General features: G+C 43.4%; 1 protein-coding gene across 1 annotated transcript in view; it reads right to left on the reverse strand.

The window, feature by feature from the left end:
- MTCH2 (mitochondrial carrier 2) overlaps positions 1–18,860 on the reverse strand; it is a 107,424-nt gene that overhangs the window by 24,823 nt on the left and 63,741 nt on the right. Inside the window, exon 6 of the mRNA XM_030200943.1 lies at positions 5,707–5,764. Within this exon, the coding sequence (XP_030056803.1) occupies positions 5,707–5,764 (58 nt within the window). The remainder of the gene's footprint in view (positions 1–5,706; positions 5,765–18,860) is intronic.

Below are 18,860 nucleotides of genomic sequence, written 5' to 3' on the forward strand. Positions count from 1 at the left end.
GAAGATTAGGCTCCCTTAAGAGCCGTCTTGTTTGCAAAGTTATCTGGTTAAAGCCTTTATGTGTATACCTGACCTTGATTTGTATCTGCCATTTTCAGGGCACAGGCCGTAGAAGTATGCCCAGCACTAGCCCCGCCTCCCAACCACTAGCCCTGCCTCCCACCACCGGCTCTGCCACCCAATCTCCGCTAAGCTTCTGAGGATCCATTCCTTCTGAACAGGATTCCTTTATGTTTATGTGATGCGATGCAATGCAAAGAAAGATGACTTAACCTCATTGTCTATTTGTTTCTTAAAAGTGAGTTTGGAATAAAAAATTACACCCAAGATCTGGACTGCATCTTTGAAAGCCAGCTGAATGTTATCCAGAAAGTGGGCAGGGGGTAGGGGAGAGTAGAGCCCCCTGAAAGTGACTGATTCATATTCCGCTGATTAAGGAAAAGACCATTATCCTTTAAGCCAGGCGGAAACAGTGGCAAGACAGGAGTTCAAGATGACAGGGGCAGAAGAGAGGTCAGAGGTGTGATAGAGGATTTGGATATCATCCAATTCTCCTCAACTTCCGAGAGCAGTTCTCTCAGCAAAAGTGTCACATATTGCTTCACTCAGGCAGCATGCATTGATCCATATGTTTATGCATCAGAAACATCAGACATGTTGCCTGAACCAGTTGGACCTGATTTAATACAAAGCAACTGATGACCTAATTCTGAATTTTAAGAGGTGTAGAGAAACACAAGGGTCCTAAGGCTCAGCTTAAAGCATCACAAGTAGTAGTGAAAAACACTCACTGCAAGAAGCCAAGGCCAGAGTGGATCTCAGAGAGCTGTCAAAATACCATTGGACAGTAAAACTGATAAGTGCCAGCATCAAACTATAGGGGCTATTTGGAACTATTGTGTAATACTCAATTGTACACTTCTAAAATTGATTCAAAATGCTACATTTTGTAAAAACTGAGATACAGAAACACAGAGGGGATAAATTCTATAACAGGATGCCAATGTGGCAACACTTCTATAAAGGAAAGTAGGTACCTAGTTTCCTTTATATATTTACTAGCCGTTGAGCCCGTAAAAACGGACTAGGAAGGGGGGGGGGTTTCAAAGGCCCCTTCCCCTCGCCGTTGCAAGGCCCCCCCGAGCTCGCCACTACGCCCCCCCCTCGGAGTCGCCGCCACCCCTCCACCCGGGCCAGGCCCTCACTTCGCTATTGAACAGCGCCGGAACGCAGCACACAGCTCAGCTGAGCTCCCATCGGCCTTCCTTCTTCTCTGCCTGTGTCCCGCCCTCGTGTGACGTAACGTCGGCGAGGGCAGGACACAGGCAGGGAAGGAAGGCCGACGGGAGCTCAGCTGAGCTGTGTGCTGCGTTCTGGCGCTGTTCAATAGTGAAGGAGGGCTCGGGCTGGGTGGAGGGTGGGTGGCGGCGGTGACTCCGGGTGGGGGGAGCGGTGGCGGCGACCTTGGGGGGGGGAGCGGTAGCGACGGCGGTTCCCTCCCTCCCTCCGAGCAGGTTCCTTCTCTGCTGCCCCTGTCATCACGTATTGACGCGGGGGCGGGACAGAGAGGGTCTCTACTGCGCATTTGCGAGTGAGTAAGACACTCGCCATTTATATGTTTGATTATTTGTATACCACCTACAAGTTCAAACTATCAAAGTGGTAGACAATAAAAACACAACATAAAATAATATGATGAGAGAAAAAAAGACCTTTGAACCCTTCCCATCCTCAACCATGAGATATATATCTCTTCCAGAAGGCCACTCACCTGTAATGTAAATACCGTAGGATACAAAATTAAGGGAATAGCCAGGTCTTTAGAGCTTTTCTAATACTACCATAATGATTTGGAGTATGGTGCTCAAAAGGTAATTAATTCCATAGTATTGGTGCAGTTACAGAAAAAGTCCTAGCTCTCAGACTGGTCTCTTTAAAGCAGGGATTCTCAACCTAGACCTCAGGACACACCTAGCCAGTCAGGGTTTCAGGATACCTACAATGAACATGCATGAGACTGATTTGAAGGGAATGGAGGCAGTGCATGAAGATTTATCTCATGCATATTTATAGTGGAAATCCTGAAAACCTGACTGGCTAGGTGTGTCCCAAGGACTAGGATGAGAACCCTGCTTTAAAATATCAAAATGAAGGCACTTCCAACAACATCCCCTGGCTAGATCGTGAAGTTTGCCCGAGAGAACAGGAGGACCTACATCATGCACTACTTAAAACTCAGACATAAGATCTTAAACTGTACTCATGCCTCCACTGGTAATCAATTCAGCTTTTTCTAGCAGTGGGTGAGCAGAGCTTATAAGAGAGGAAGATGCACCATACTGGATGAGATCAATACAGGCCACAAGTACCCAATGGGATGCAAGTGCTTGACCAACAATTGCAAACTCAGTTGCAAAGGAATAATTGATTTTCCAATTTTTTGGCTCTTTTGCAGGATATTTCATCTGTTGAGAACTGCTACAAGAACCACTCTCGCTTTCTACTCAAAGAACTAAAGTTTTCTGGTTTAATAACACTAATGAAACTTTACCACCTACTATTTTATTAAGCTCTGGAGTGCATTTGCTAGTGGAAATAAAAATTCTTGGGTTTTAGGAGTGATTCTAAATTCAACACTACTTATGGAACCTCAAGTAAACAACTTAGGGGGTCTTTTACTAAGGTGCACTAGCGTTTTTAGCTTGCGCTAAACATTGAGACACCCATTATATTCCTATGGGAATCTCAGTGTTTAGCGCCAGCTAAAAATGTTAGCACCCTTAGTAAAAGACCCCCTTAAATGGTAAAATCTTTTTTTTTAAAATTAAAACAACTAAGAGTGATTCAACAAGGTTTATTTACTTTCTTAACCCCATTTACTAAGCCACACAGTAATGCCGACACGCCCCATTCAAAGTGAATGGGCTGTCAGCATTAGCGCACAGAAGTCACCAGCGCAGCTTAGTAAACAGGGGGGTTTAGTGAGGTCATTGATATTCACTCATCTAGATTATTTCACGTACTATATTCCAGTATTTCTGATAAATTACTAAAGAAACTCCAATCTCCAGGAAAATATTGCAGCTACACTGATTTTATTTGTTAAAAAAAAAATAAAAAGGATTTGATAGGACTACACCTTTCCTAAGACAACTTCATTGGTTACTGATACAGGCTAGTACAATTTTTAAGGCAGCATGCATAGTTTTAAAAATATGCTTTGGACAAGCTCCGATCCCTTATGCTCCATTATAGCAGCTTTGGTTCGTCATCGTGACTCTCATTCATTTGATCATAATTTACAAAAATTTCCATATGTTCAGAGAATATCTACTATAATAAAACGCTCCCTCAACGTTCTGAAGACACTGACGTCACTGCAGGCAATCACACACCGGTTCGTAAGTTCATGATGATGAAGCCATCCAACTCACCATGTCTGTGCCCTGCCCTCGCGTCAAACGTGGTGACGTCGAGTGCGGAGCACATACACTCGACCAAACAAAAAGCACACCCGTGAGAGAGAAGGAAGGGAGGGAAGCAGGCAGGCAAGCAAAGCAGGCAGCCAGCCTGAACGTCCAAGGGAGGGAGGGAGGGACGGAACGAAGGAATCAGCGAGCCAGACGCCCACACACCCCCAAAGTCCCCGCCCCTCACCCCTACCAACTTCCCAACAGTACGACGCCACGGCCCCCCAATCACCGCCCCTCACCCTTAACCCCCCCCCCCAAGTTCCCACCACCACCACCCTACACCCCCCCTAACATGTTGCCACCGGTCACCACCTCCACCCCCCCAGGTCAAAACACCCACTGCTCCCACCCTCCCCCCCCCCAAAAAAAAACAGGTCGCCGCCGCTCACACCCACCCTCTGTCCTACATCAGCTGAGCGCTGCTTCACCCCCCCCTCTCCATCAGATAGAAAAACCAAATTAAAAAGTTAAGCTGCCAAAACGTTTTTACGCACCAGTTGGGGACCCGCAGCCAGCCATGGGTTGTGAGCTATGCATCTGCTCCTCCTCTCAGCGTTGACGTCACTGCCCCTGGACTGGAGGTGTACCCCGTAGCGACGTGAGAGGAGGAGTCCTCCTCTCACGTGCTACGGGGTACGCCTCCAGTCCAGGGGCACGGACGTCAACGCTGAGAGGAGGAGCAGATGCACAGCTCACAACCCATGGCTGGCTGTGGGGCTCCGATTCCTTCGTTAAACCATTTTCGCAGGTTAACTTATTAAATTGTGTTTCTCTATTTGACGGAGACGGGGGGGGGGGGGGGGGAGGAAGCGGCGCTCAACTGATGTAGGACACGGGAGGGGGGGGTGGAAGCGCCGACAATCTGTTTGGGGGGGTGGATGGTGGTGCACTGGCTGCTGCCACCTTCGGGGGGGGGGGGGGGCCACGGTGCATCAGTGGCTGGTGTGACCTCGGGGGGGGGGGGGGGGTGGACGGGGCACACACCCAGGAAAACCTTGCTAACGCCCGTTTCATTTTTCTCCGAAATGGGCCTTTTTTTACTAGTATTATATAAAGGACTGTAGAGGCTGTAGTGAAAATTTGGAATGCTTTACCACTGCACATTAAATTCCATCTTCTTATTCTTGTTGAAAATACTTAAAAACTTATATTTAACAAATACTTGATTTATGATACAGATAGGCTGAGTTGAATTTATTTTAAATTGATTGTAATTACCAGTGTTTTTCTGGTTCTCTTTGTGTAACCCACTTTAGACCATTTGGGATAAGGTGACATGTAACTCACCTTGATCTACTGAAAAGGTGTGAGCTCAATCTAAATAAATAAATTAGGGCTGCATTTCTGAAGTAGGCTATGAAAACTATAAGACTGTTTAGAGCTATTCTGCAAGCTGTTTTAGATTCTTTCATTTGTAATTTGTCAATTTGTATTTATTTTTTCATGACTTTTTATTCTTTAGTATTGCATTTTGATTAAAAATTGCAATTGCAATTAATCGCGCGATCCATTGCCCAGAGTCACAAGGAGCTGCGGCGAGAAAAATAAATATCTTTAATTGTGATTAAAATTTTAATCAAAATGCAGCCATATAATAAATATGAATTCAAATATATTAGATTATATTAAATTAGTGGTCAGATGCAGCCAACACAGAAGGCCTGAGATGCAGGTGTATGGATGCAGAATATGGCACAATGTGCAAAGCAACCAATATATAGCCCGTCTTACTGCCAAGGGCTGCAGTCTCACAGACATCTAGCTAATGGAACTGAAGATAATGGCCTGATCTTGGCCACGGCTCCCCAGAGACACAAAACTTCTCATTTGTGAGTTTTTTTACTAACCTAAAATGCTATTTACAGACATGTCACTTTTTTCTCACTTTTTAAATTGGCTGTCAGTAAAACTAATAATAATTAGTAACCCTGAATAACACCCATGTGGACAATGATCTACAAACATCTAATGCTATCCTGCTTCAATTGACTTGTAGCATTCATCAGGGTTAGTGTGAATGGAAGTCAGTATCAGACACTCTAGCACCAATATCAAGGGCAGTAAATTTCTCTGTTCTGCCATCTAGCAACAGGAGAATGTACTGAAGAACGGACATGCAAGTCAAAACACTATGCAAAGATGTGTCATGCAATGGCTGTATAATTAGGCAGAGGGGTCTGAGAACATATCATAGAATTAATGCAGAAGCAGTTTTAGAAACATGAGGACGTACCGTGGAATGGATGTGTGATTAGTGTTGCAGCAGAACGAGCTACCATCTCCCGAGAAGTCTGAAATAAAACCAAAGGATATCACAACTGTGAAAGATTAAATATGAATAAAATCAGGATGGAAAGAATCCTGAGAGGAAAGGGTTGACATACGGGTCTGAATTATTCAAAAATATAGAATACAACCAATTGCCAGAGGGGGGTGAACTCTACAGGGTTATCAAGAGCAGAATCAGTTATAAACTACACATGATTAAACACATGTGGACAGAGGTGAATTTTCTGTTTGTGGAGTGTTGAATGATACAGCTTCATTTAAACTGTCTCTGTCTATTAAATTTGTGGTGTTTTAGACATTACCACCAATAAGGACCATTTTTCTACTGGCTCACTGTATTTCTTAGTAAATGCCACTATGGGTCATATCACACCAGTAGGAATGAGTGTGTGCTCACAGCGTGCACAGGAAACAGCACCATTTCAACAATTATTATTATCTTTAAATCATTTTATTGGAATAACATAACAAGAAACAGAACAAAGTATCAGTCAAAACCAACAAGTATGTCAACAGAAGAAAAAGATGTTTCATCAAGTGGAATACAGCAAACATCATATAGAAGTCCTCTAAGAATCATAAGGCAATAGCAGGCAGAAGTCTTGTGTTCTTATAGCCTTCCACCTCTAAAAAGCAATATTTATATACAAGGAACCAACATAAAAAGAAACTGCAGTACAGCATGAAACAAATGAGCAACCTACCCCCCCAAAAAAGGAAACCATGATCTCAGAAATGACACCACTAGCGCAGAACCCTAGAGGGAATTAACCACAAGGCTATGAGCTCGTGGAGATAAGGACTGAATACAGGGCTCCTAAATTGAAAGAAGGCGCTTTTTGCACTTGTGAGATGTACGTGCCCTCTTATATTCCATCAACATTAATGCATGGAATCTATTACGCCAAAGCCAGTACTGAGGAGGTGCGGCCCTCTTCCATACACGTAAAATAATTTTTTCACCGAGAAGACAAGCTTTACAGATAAGTTGCCTAGCACCTGCACCCTGTAAAGCAAAGAGTTCATATTTATCCAAAATGATTCCCAAGGACGAGAATGGTATTCTCGAACCTAGTAGAACTTTCAAGTAGTGTAAGACTGCAGTCCAAAAAATATGTGTTCGGACATTCCCAGAAGGCATGGAAAAACAAACCAATCTCCCACTGACATTTGAGGAAAAGTGGAGTGTCAACACCCTCCATTTTAAATACCTGTGCCTGGGTCAAGTATGCTCTATGCTGCACCCGGAGTTCTGCACTCACAGTAATATCTCACGTTTGCAAGGCCAATTTAATGATACCAAGAGAAAGGTTAGGGCGTCCCACAGCCTGAGGCCCAACAAACTCCAAGGACCTCCATATCTTTCAAAGGGGAGATATCCACTAATGCCTTATAAAGACCAGACACTGAAAGCCTGTCCCTTCTAACCTTTGTGAAGAATTCTTAAACATGATGGCTATGATGGGCCCCCAGAGCGTCTCTATTTAGGGTACCAACATAATGATGCAACCGATTATAAGCAAAACTATTACTAATATCTATGCCAATTCCCAAGGCTCCCAGAATCAACATGGTACCATCTCTACTCAGTACATGTTCCAATCTCATAATACCAATTCTATCCCAAGCCCGGAATGTTCTATTTTCATTGCCTGGTGAAAATATTAAATTACCCTGAACAGACAAGAGATCCAAGGTCCCAGGATCATCCCAATACTAGACAAATCTTTCCACAGGCCCCGTAAGGGATGCAGCAGAATGCTTCCTCCGATGGATGAGGGGACAAGATTCAATAGGAACTGCAGCAAAAAAATAGTGGTGCCACAGATCAAAATAAGCAACCTCAAGCTGTCTCGGAGTATAGTCTTGCTGATCCAGGAGCCAATCTCCAAGATGGCGAAGAAGACAGGCCCGATTATACTTCTTAAAATAAGGCAATCCCATGCCTCTCCTATTCCATGAACCCATCATCATCTGCAATGGAGCTTTAGGTTTGTGGCCTCCCTAACAAAAATCAACTAACAATCAATCTATGTAACAATTTCAAGCCTTTCTTTAGAAGTCAACAAAGCATAATTTGTAAAACATATAACCATTTTGGAAATTCAATCATCCAAAACAGCTGGATCCTACCATGCAAAGTGGGTGGCAATTGCATCCAACCCTCCAGTTTTGTAGAAGAAGTGTCCAATATGTAAAAGACCCCATAGCCCATCACAACGGGAACACACCTCCCCAAGCCCGCCGCAATGTATCCAAAGAGGCAAGCACTAATGACTTGGAAAGATTTATGTTTCAACATTTTTATTAGATACATTGCCAAACATAATTCACTTTACAAGTTCTTAATACACAACATTTCAATCATGTTTAATCTACCAGTGAATCATTTAACTATGACTAATATCAACCTTTTTCTTTTGTTTACAACAAAAAAAAAAACCCTCCTCCTCTCTCATACCCAATACAAAATTCAACATTTCAAGAATTGAACAATTACGTCTCATCTGCGGACAACTTCCATCAATCCTTAACACATTATCATCTGCAGTACAGCTTTACCCTTCCTCCATCCTAATACACCTTCCCACCCTTCCTCCCTCCCCTCTTCCCCCTCCCCCATCCCTTCTCCCCCTAGTACCTTATTCCAATACTGCTATCACTATGTGTTCATCTATCCATTACAACATATTAAGCACCAAACTCTTCGCCCTCTGTGATAAGGTATCTATGTATACACCCCAGGTTTTAAGGAATTTGTTTTTATTTTTAATTGATCTATTAACTTCCTTCGCCTCCCACATCATCAGCTGATGAACCAGATTTTGCCAGTGCCAAAATTCCGGTCCTGTATCAGCCGTCCAATATTTCAATATACATTTCCTTGTTAATAAATTAAGTTTACGAACCAGCATGGTTTCTTCCGGTGTTGACCCTCTGATTGATCCAGGTTTATCTAGCAAGAGTTGCACTGCTGTTCCTTTTACATCTCGACCCAATAGATATGACATATAGTTGGTGGTTTTCCCCCAGAATTGCCTAATTATTCTGCACCCCTGAAAAGCATGATAGAATGTGTTATCTGCCCCACCACAGCGCTTACATATCGTGGAGTTCACTCCCCCAAATTTAGCTAGCTGCGTTTGGGCCATATATGCATGGTGTATCACCCTGTATGCACATTACCTGTATTGTGCTCCACTAATCAATTTGGGAATCCCTTTCAAATGCTGAGTAACATTCCATGTTACTAAACTAACTCCTAGGTCTTCTTCCCATCGGCATTTCAATTGCGTGAACATGTTAGGGGCTCTATTTTGCCAAAGTGCCCCATGTAGGCCTGATATTGATGGCTCTTCATCTGATATGTCCTCAAAATTTTTTTCAACGTCTCCTCCGGTTTCTGCACAAGTCTGTCCGGTCTTATAGAGTTAATATAATGTTTCAATTGGCTGTGGGCATACACATCTCCCCACCTCTCGTTATCCCTACTCAGCAACTGTTCCAGAGGTTTAATTGTCCCATTTGTCATTACCCATTGATTATCTAATTGTATAAGGGATTGCAACTTGTATGGGTGAAAAAAGGTGCTCTCCATATCTAACGGCGTGTAGTATGTGGAAGCAAAGACCCAGTCCCGAACATGTCTTAGCAAACAGGCCAAGTTATAAAACTTCATATTAGGCAATCCCATTCCACCTTGTTTCCAACCTCCCATTAACAATTGATACTTCATCTTTGCCTTCTTACTCGCCCAACAAAATTTCACTTCTATCCCGTAAAATGCTCTTAAATCTTTGCCCAATAAATATATTGGAATGGTCTGCATGACATAAAGCCAACGTGGAAGAATAACCATTCGTATGAGGCTCAATCTCCCTATAAGTGGTACTGGCAGCACCTACCAGCTTTCTAATTGCTGACGAGTCTGTGTTAACAAATTAGTCACATTGAATGAATATAAATCTTTTGTCCTAGGTGCCAATGTTATTCCTAGATAACTAAAAGAATCTCCCGCCCAGCGCAAAGGGAATTGCCCCGGCCAATTTGCTATCATGTCTGTATTAATAGCTATGGCTTCAGACTTTTCTAAATTGAGTTCGAACCCCGAATAGTCACCAAATTCTCTAAATATTTCTAATAAATGTTGCAGAGACTCCACCGGATTCGTAAGAATAACCAATAAATCATCTGCAAATGCTGCCAGTTTGAATATATGATTCCCAATTTGGACTCCCCGTATCCCCGCCATAGCATAGATATCTCTGATTAATGGGTCTAAATATAAAGCAAATAATAGCAGAGACAGTGGGCAGCCCTGGCGGGTGCCTCATTGTATTTCAAATTCTTCAGTGTAGCTTCCATTAACCATGATTCTTGCGGTGGGTATTTACAGCGTTTCAATCGCCTTTAAATACCATCCCGCAAACCCATATGTATTCAGAGTTGTGAACAGAAATCCCCATTTCACACGATCAAAAGCCTTTTCGGTGTCGAAACTAATCATTATTGTGGGTTCAGAGCTCTATTCAACTTGTTCTAGTGCTGTTAAAATTCTTCGAAGGCTCTTAGATATATTCCGGCCTTTAATGAATCCTACTTGCCTTTCTTGCACGAGGTCAGGTAGTACCCTACTCATACGATTTGCTACAATTTTTGCCATCAGCTTCACCTCACAGTTCAACAGAGATATTGGTCGATATGATTCTGGTAAGGTGGGATTTCTCTTTGGCTTAGGAATCAAAATAATTTGCGCTATGTTCATATATCTGGGGAGCTGACCTTCCTCTACTAAAGCATTAAAGGTTTCCACCAACGCATTCTTGATCCCTTCCCCCAAGATTTTATAAAATTCTATCCTGAATCCGTCCGGTCCTGGAGCCTTCCCTTTCTGGCTGTTACCTATTACCCAATGCACCTCATCAGTTGTGATGGGAGCGTTCAACTTCTCTCGATCACGATCTGTGAGAACTGGGTGAACCAACTCCTCCAAATACATGTCACTACTGAGTCCTTCCTCCTGCTCTGTTGAATATAATTTTTGATAAAAAGCCTTGAATATTTCTTTAATTTCTGAATCTGTGTGACATGTTTTGCCAGTTTGGTCTTGCAGAGCTATAACTGTTCTTGAAGCTTGTTTACGGGCAATTAACCTTGCTAACATCTCCCCCCCCCCCTTATTTTCATGTTTATACAATTGAAACGTATACTAGGCCTGTGATTTAACCTCTCTCTCATGTATAAGGGTGTTTAATGCCACCTGTGTAGCCATTAAATCTTTCCTCAATTGTATTGATGGTTGTTCTCCATATCTTTTTCTCAAGGTTTTTATTTGGTGTTCTAACCGCAGGATTTCATTATCTCTTTTTCTTTTAAATTGGCTTACATAACTAATAATTTCTCCACGGAGCATAGCTTTAGCCGCTTCACAGAACAACAGAGGATCATTGGCAACTGCTTCGTTGTTACATTTATACTCCGCTCAACAACCCTGTAAATGCTCCCGAAAGCCTCTGTGGTTAGCCAAATATCCAGGGAATGTCCACTGTCTTTGCTGCGCCCCAGTACCTCCCGGCCTCCAATCCATCCGAACCTCCGCGTGATCCGAGAGGGCATATGGACCTATCTGAGCTTCCTGTACTTCTCCCATCAGGGTCCGGGACATCAATAAATAATCTAACCGGGATTGCGTGTTGTGGGCCCTAGATAAATGTGTGTAATCTCTTTCTTGAGGGTGCAGAACTCTCCATATATCAAGTAAGTTTAGTAGGGAGCAAAAATTTGGAAGCCCTTTTTCCGACCAGTTCTTCAATGTGGGGGTAGCTTGTGATTTATTCATTTGTGTGTCCCAAACCATATTGAAATCCCTCCCCCAGAATCAGGGGCGTTCTGTCCTCTTTTGCCAAATAACCCAATAGTTTCTGATAAAATGTAACATCTAGTTGATTGGGTGCATAAATACTCCCCCACATTATTTGTCTTCTGGCAACTATTGCTTTACAGAAGATATAGCTTCCTTCAGGGTCTTTGATCACATTAGTTATCTGTCCTACCACTCCCTTTCTAAATAAAATAGCCACTCCACCTTTCTTCCCTTTAGCTGGGGCATCTATACACTCTTCTACCCACCATTTTTTAAGCTTAGCATGTTCAGCCTCTGTCAAGTGTGTCTCTTGTAGGAATACTACTACTACTTAACATTTCTAAAGCGCTACTAGGGTTACGCAGTGCTGTACAGTTTAACAAAGAAGGACAGTCCCTGCTCAAAGGAGCTTACAATCTAATGGAAAAAATGTGCAGACAATCAAATTGGGGCAGTCTAGAATTCCTGAATAGAGGTATAATGGTTAGGTGCCGAAGGCGACATATAGGCATATTTTCAAAGCACTTTGGGAGGCTAAGTTCCATTGGTTTCTATGGAACTTTGGGAGGCTAAGTGCTTTGAAAATGAGCCTGATAGTAGATGACGGCAGAAAAAGACCTGCATGGTCCATCCAGTCTGCCCAACAAGATAAACTCATATGTGTATACCTTACCTTGATTTGTACCTGCCTTTTTCAGGGCATAGACCGTACAAGTCTGCCCAGCAGTATTTCCCGCCTCCCAACCACCAGTCCCGCCTCCCATCACCGGCTCTGGCACAGACCGTATAAGTCTGCCCTCCACTATCCTCGCTTCCCAACCACCAACCTCTCTTCCCCCACCTGCTCCGCCACACAATTTCGGCTAAGCTTCTGAGGATCCATTCCTACTGCACAGGATTCCTTTATGCATATCCCACGCATGTTTGAATTCCGTTACCGTTTTCATCTCCACCACCTCCCGCGGGAGGGCATTCCAAGCATCCACCACCCTCTCCGTGAAAAAATACTTCCTGACATCTTTTTTGAGTCTGCCCCCCTTCAATCTCATTTCATGTCCTCTCGTTCTACCGCCTTCCCATCTCCGGAAAAGATTTGTTTGTGGATTAATACCTTTCAAGTATTTGAACGTCTGTATCATATCACCCCTGTTCCTCCTTTCCTCCAGGGTATACATGTTCAGGTCAGCAAGTCTTTGCTCATACGTCTTGGAACGCAAATCCCATACCATTCTCGTAGCTTTTCTTTGCACCGCTTCCATTTTTTTTAACATCCTTCGCAAGGTACGGCCTCCAAAACTGAACACAATACTCCAGGTGGGGCCTCACCAACGACTTGTACAGGGGCATCAACACTTCCTTTCTTCTGCTGATCACACCTCTCTCTATACAGCCTAGCAACCTTCTCGCTACGGCCACCGCCTTGTCACACTGTTTCGTCGCCTTCAGATCCTCGGATACTATCACCCCAAGATCCCTCTCCCCCTCAGTACCTATCAGACTCTCCCCGCCTAACACATAAGTCTCTCGTGGGTTTCTACTCCCTAAATGCATCACTTTGCATTTCTTTGCATTGAATTTTAATTGCCAAACCTTAGACCATTCTTCTAGCTTCCTCAGATCCCTTTTCATGCTTTCCACTACCTCCCGGGTGTCCACTCTGTTGCAAATCTTAGTATCATCCGCAAATAGGCAAACTTTACCTTCTAACCCTTCGGCAATGTCACTCACAAATATATTGAACAGAATCGGCCCCAGCACCGATCCCTGAGGCACTCCACTATTCACCTTTCCCTCCTCCGAGCGAACTCCATTTACCACCACCCTCTGTCGTCTGTCCGTCAACCAGTTCTTAATCCAGTTCACCACTTCGGGACCTATCTTCAGCCCATCTAACATAGTAACATAGTAGATGACGGCAGAAAAAGACCTGCATGGTCCATCTAGTCTGCCCAAGACAAACTCATATGTGTATACCTTACCTTGAATTTGTACCTGTCCTTTTCAGGGCACAGACCATATAAGTCTGCCCAGCAGTATTTCCCACCTCGCAACCACCAGCGGCTCTGGTACAGACCGTATAAGTCCGCCCTCCCCTATCCTAGCCTCTCAACCACCACCCCCTCTTCCCCCCAACTGCTCCGCCACCCAATTTCAGCTAGTTTATTTAAGAGCCTCCTGTGGGGAACCGTGTCAAAAGCTTTGCTAAAATCTAAGTAGATTACGTCTATAGCACGTCGATGATTCAATTCTCCAGTTACCCAATCAAAGAATTCAATGAGATTCGTTTGGCACGATTTCCCTCTGGTAAAACCATGTTGTCTCGGATCTTGCAACTTATTGGCTTCTAGGAAATTCACTATCCTTTCCTTCAGCATGGCTTCCATTACTTTTCCAATAACCGAAGTGAGGCTTACCGGCCTGTAGTTTCCAGCTTCTTCCCTATCACCACTTTTGTGAAGAGGGACCACCTCCGCCGTTCTCCAGTCCCTCGGAACCTCTCCCGTCTCCAAGGATTTATTAAACAAATCTTTAAGAGGACCCGCCAGAACCTCTCTGAGCTCCCTCAATATTCTGGGGTGGATCCCGTCCGGTCCCATGGCTTTGTCCACCTTTAGCTTTCCAAGTTGTTGATACACACTCTCTTCCATGAACGGTGCTATATCCATTCCATTCTCAGGTGTACTTTTGCCAGTCCCTTGTGGTCCTTCTCCAGGATTTTCTTCAGTGAAAACCGAACAAAAGTATCTATTTAGCAAATTGGCTTTTTCTTCATCATTATCTACATAGCGGTTCGCTGTATCTTTTAGTCTCACAATTCCCTTTTTAGTCATTCTTCTTTCACTAATATACCTGAAGAAATTTTTGTCGCCCCTCCTTACATTTCTAGCTATTTGTTCTTCCGCTTGCGCCTTCGCCAGACATACCGGTGGCCTAGTGGTTAGGGTGGTGGACTTTGGTCCTGGGGAACTGAGGAACTGAGTTCGATTCCCGCTTCAGGCACAGGCAGCTCCTTGAGACTCTGGGCAAGTCACTTAACCCTCCATTGCCCCATGTAAGCCGCATTGAGCCTGCCATGAGTGGGAAAGCGCGGGGTACAAATGTAAAAAACAAAAAAAAACCCTCTCTCTTGGCTTCTTTCAGTTTCATCCGGTATTCCTCCCCGTGTTCCTCTTCTTGAGATTTTCTATATTTCTGGAACGCTAACTCTTTTGAAGAGGTGGGCTTTGAGCAAGGATTTGAAGATGGGCAGCCTGTATCCTCTGCAAATATTTCAAAATTTTTGACCTTTTCACAGAGGAATTTATGCCTCCCACATTCCAACTAATTATTTTAACCATGTCAAGTAATACCTGGGCCTCTGACACCCAACAAAAACTCTGCATCTTTCATGATCAGCCACCCCAGCCTGTGGCCAACCTCTCCGAACTTGGTACTCTGTATCAGAACATCAAGTATAGCAGTTTCATCTTTAGTAATGATTGCTTCTCTCCCTCCCTCCCTCATTATAAAGATCACACCTATCATCCTCAGTCTCTTATCCCTCCCCTCCCCTCCTCCTCCCATTCCCCTGTCCCTACCCTCATCCCTACTCCCCTGGTAACTTGTCCCTATGGGACCAGTCACGTTACAACACCCCCTCAAACAATCCCTTGAACAGTACCTTACTAATTCTCCCCCCGTTATTACTCTTTCCCTTAAACAATCCCTCTTAGCCATTGCCAGTCTAGCGTTTACAGCATACCTTCATTTTGTTTACATGCCCAACAAATCAACTTACAAACAATTTAAGCTCAGACAAACACTACCAGGGTTATTCAGTTACTCACTACATCGTCATTAATATCTCAATTTGTTATACCTCAACAAGGTTATATTCGGATTGCTCATTTTCCTCATCTAAACCTTTTAAATAAAAATAGTATTTCCCCCCACTCTTGAATCAAGTGTTCATCCTTACATTTCTGTCTTATTGTTCAAAGTCTGTCTTTCGTCGTCAAACAAATGTATACACAAAATATTTTACCGGTATGTCCCATTAATATCAGGGCGCGGAGGTTAGGGTTCATCTATAAGGCACCAGCTCATCTCCAATCTTTTATCCATCCGCTACTCACATCCACTCATCCAGGACACCTTTCTTAGGATTCCAGTAACTTTATTTCTCCAGATGTGTGATAGTTCTCCGGGTTACATGCATAACAGCTCAAACGTTTGATGACTTAGTGCTCTTTGTGTGTCCACATATTCAAATACAATAAAGCTCCTAAAGAGCTTCCTGAGAGTAATATCCCATCTCAAGGTAAATGCACTGTTTCAGGTTTTCTTAGATTTGTAGGTCCACAATCCTCTTTGTTATGCTACCACAGCAATTACACTTCTGGAAGAATTTATCTTTAAACTTATTCCGTCAAATATCACAAATCCAGTTCTTGTACGTCTTTCTGCATCCATAGGCCTGCCATTCCTCATTCGTCGCCATTACTTAGAATTCGTTTTACAAAATCTTGTGCTTCTGGTACGGAAGTACATATCTTTACTTCTGATTGGTGAAAGATTTTCAATTTTGCAGGATAAAGTAATGCAAATTTGATTTTATGGTGTACTAGCTGAGAACACACCGGCGAGAACGTTTTCCTCTGGGCAGCTACCGCAGTAGAGTAATCCTGAAAACACATAATTATTTGGCTGTTGTAGCTTAAACCAGTTCCGGCCCTTATCCGCTGCATTAACATGGCTTTTTGGGCAAAATTGAGCAGCCGGCAGATTACCACTCTAGGTTTATTGTTATTAGATCTCACCGGCCCTATTCTGTGTGCTCGCTCAATTGTTAGTGAGCCCATTTCAGTGGTTAATTTAAGATCCTTTGTCAGCCAATCTTCTAGAAATATGCGGAGTTCCCCTTCTTTCAACGACTCCGGTAACCCTACAAAACGCAGGTTGTTTCGCCTGGACCCATTCTCAAGGTCCTCAAGCTTTTCTGCTTGCTCTTCCAGCTGTTTCAGTAGTCTAGCGTTTTGTTGTTCTATCGCACTGACCTTATCTTCCAATGCTCCAGTTCGGCCTTGAAATGCCGTCATGTCCTGGCTCATTTGCAATATTGAGGATTTTAAACCTTCCAATTTGGCGTCGAGACCTTGCAACTTTTTATCCAGGATTGCCTCTACAGCGTTAGTGACTTCTCCGACGATCTCTGTCGCCCACGTGGGACTGACCAAGGCCCCTGGTGGGCTTGCTGGAGCCGCCATCTTGTCTTCGCCAGGCTTTAGCTTTTCTTTGTCATGGCGCAGCGATTTGGTAGCCATCCTCTTGCTGTTCCAAACTTCCAGCTGCTGGGTAGCTTTAACAACTGCTCCTGTCCATTTTTTTCCCCGATTTCGCTACCGATTACAAGCCTTGTTGGCGGGATTTATTTGAGGGAGCACGAAGCAGATTTTTCAGTGACCGCTCTCATGCATGGCATCACGTGACCATGACTTGGAAAGATTTAATTTAAACCCAGAAAAATCACCAAACTCTTGAAACAATTCTAACAACACTGGCAAAGATCTCCTGGGATGGGTAAGATGCACCAAACGATCATCAGTGAAGGCTGATATTTTAAAAGCAGAGTATCCAAATGAGACTACCTCAATTTCCGGGTGTAAACAGATCTCTCTAATAAGAGGGTCTAAAGTCAAATAATAAGGGCAATAAGGGACAGCTCTTGCATGTTAACAAAAAAGCTGTGATTGTTTTCCCATTAACCCACATAAATGCCTGAGGGTCTAAATAGAATATACCAACAGACAAACAGAAGAGGCAACTATCTGCTCACAAATAGATCGTCAAACAAAAAAAAGCAGACTGAGGGATGTACAGCTGGGATGATTTATTGCCAGATACCCGACGTGGCCACGTTTTGCCTCAAAAGACTGCATCAGGGGTTTACAGTACACTAATCAGGGGCAAAAGAGTGTTTCCCTTTTACTTAGTAAATCTGCATCCAGGACAGCAAGTAGCAGCTCTTGAACACAGAAAAAACAGCATGAATGCTGACCAGCAGTTCTCTCTTGCTCACTATGGCTGAGCAGGAGACTGAAAGGCTGAATTGTTGGGTACTGGGGACTCACTGGCAGCAGATATGAAGACATGCAGTTTGAAGACAGCATGAGATAAGTTGATTGGAAATATTCACCTGTTTGGGATTAACGTGACTTATGATTTTTTTCTAACCTGTGGATGCACTTGTGGTTTTTTACTCTATTTGGATCGAAGTACACTATAGTAAGTGGAGTTTTTTTCTGACCTGTGATGGTGTGCTGTACTAAACACCTTAAACCTTTGGTGGCTTGAGTGGTAAGGCTTTTTTTCTCTACCTTTTTTTTTTGGTGTGTGCAGGTCAAATGGTTCTCTCTTCAGAATTAATCCACGTAATGCACTTGGGGTGCAGAAATACAAAAGAGATGTACCAGTAAGCTCGGCTCAGGAGAGGGATCTTAGGGTGATGGTGTCTGAAAAGGTGACGAAAACAGTGTGTGACAAGGCAGTGGCCGCGGATAGAAGGATACTAGGCTGCATAGAGAGGGGTATAACCAGCAGAAGAAAGGAGGTGTTGATGCCTCTGTACAAATCATTGGTGAGGCCCCACTTGGAGTATTGTGTTCAGTTTTGGAGGCTAATGATGCTAATGATGTAAAAAGACTTGAAGTGGTTCACAGAAAAGAAACAAAAATGGTAGGGGGTTTAGGCAGCAAGATGTACATGGAAAGACTTGCTGACCTAAACACGTATACACTGGAGGAAAGGAGAAACAGACAATCAAATACAGTGCACTCCATTTAAGTGCACGTTGGATAAGCGTATGCTCTGTTTAACTGCATGCTGTACTTCGGTCCCATTTTTGGCGCCATCAATTTCTATGGGGACAAACTTCGGTCTAGCGCACCACTGATAAGTGCAAGATTCACTTATATGCATGGTTTAAGACCGCTCCTCTGCAGGAAAGACTCCGCATAAGCGCACGCATGGAATATGGAAGCCAATTGGCACGTGACAAATTAATTAATTTATTTGTAACACTTATACCCCGCGCTTTCTCACTCACTAGCAGGTTCGATGCGGCTTACAAATCCTACAGGTTAAACATAAAATGGATGCAGCTGTAATAAAGTAAAGAGGTCATCTAAATAGTAATGCAGATTAAAATAAGTAATATAAAATGCATGTAGATGTATTTATTTATTTATTTATTTATT

The sequence above is a fragment of the Microcaecilia unicolor genome, chromosome 4, assembly GCF_901765095.1.
Source record: "Microcaecilia unicolor chromosome 4, aMicUni1.1, whole genome shotgun sequence".
Classification (NCBI taxonomy): domain Eukaryota; kingdom Metazoa; phylum Chordata; class Amphibia; order Gymnophiona; family Siphonopidae; genus Microcaecilia; species Microcaecilia unicolor.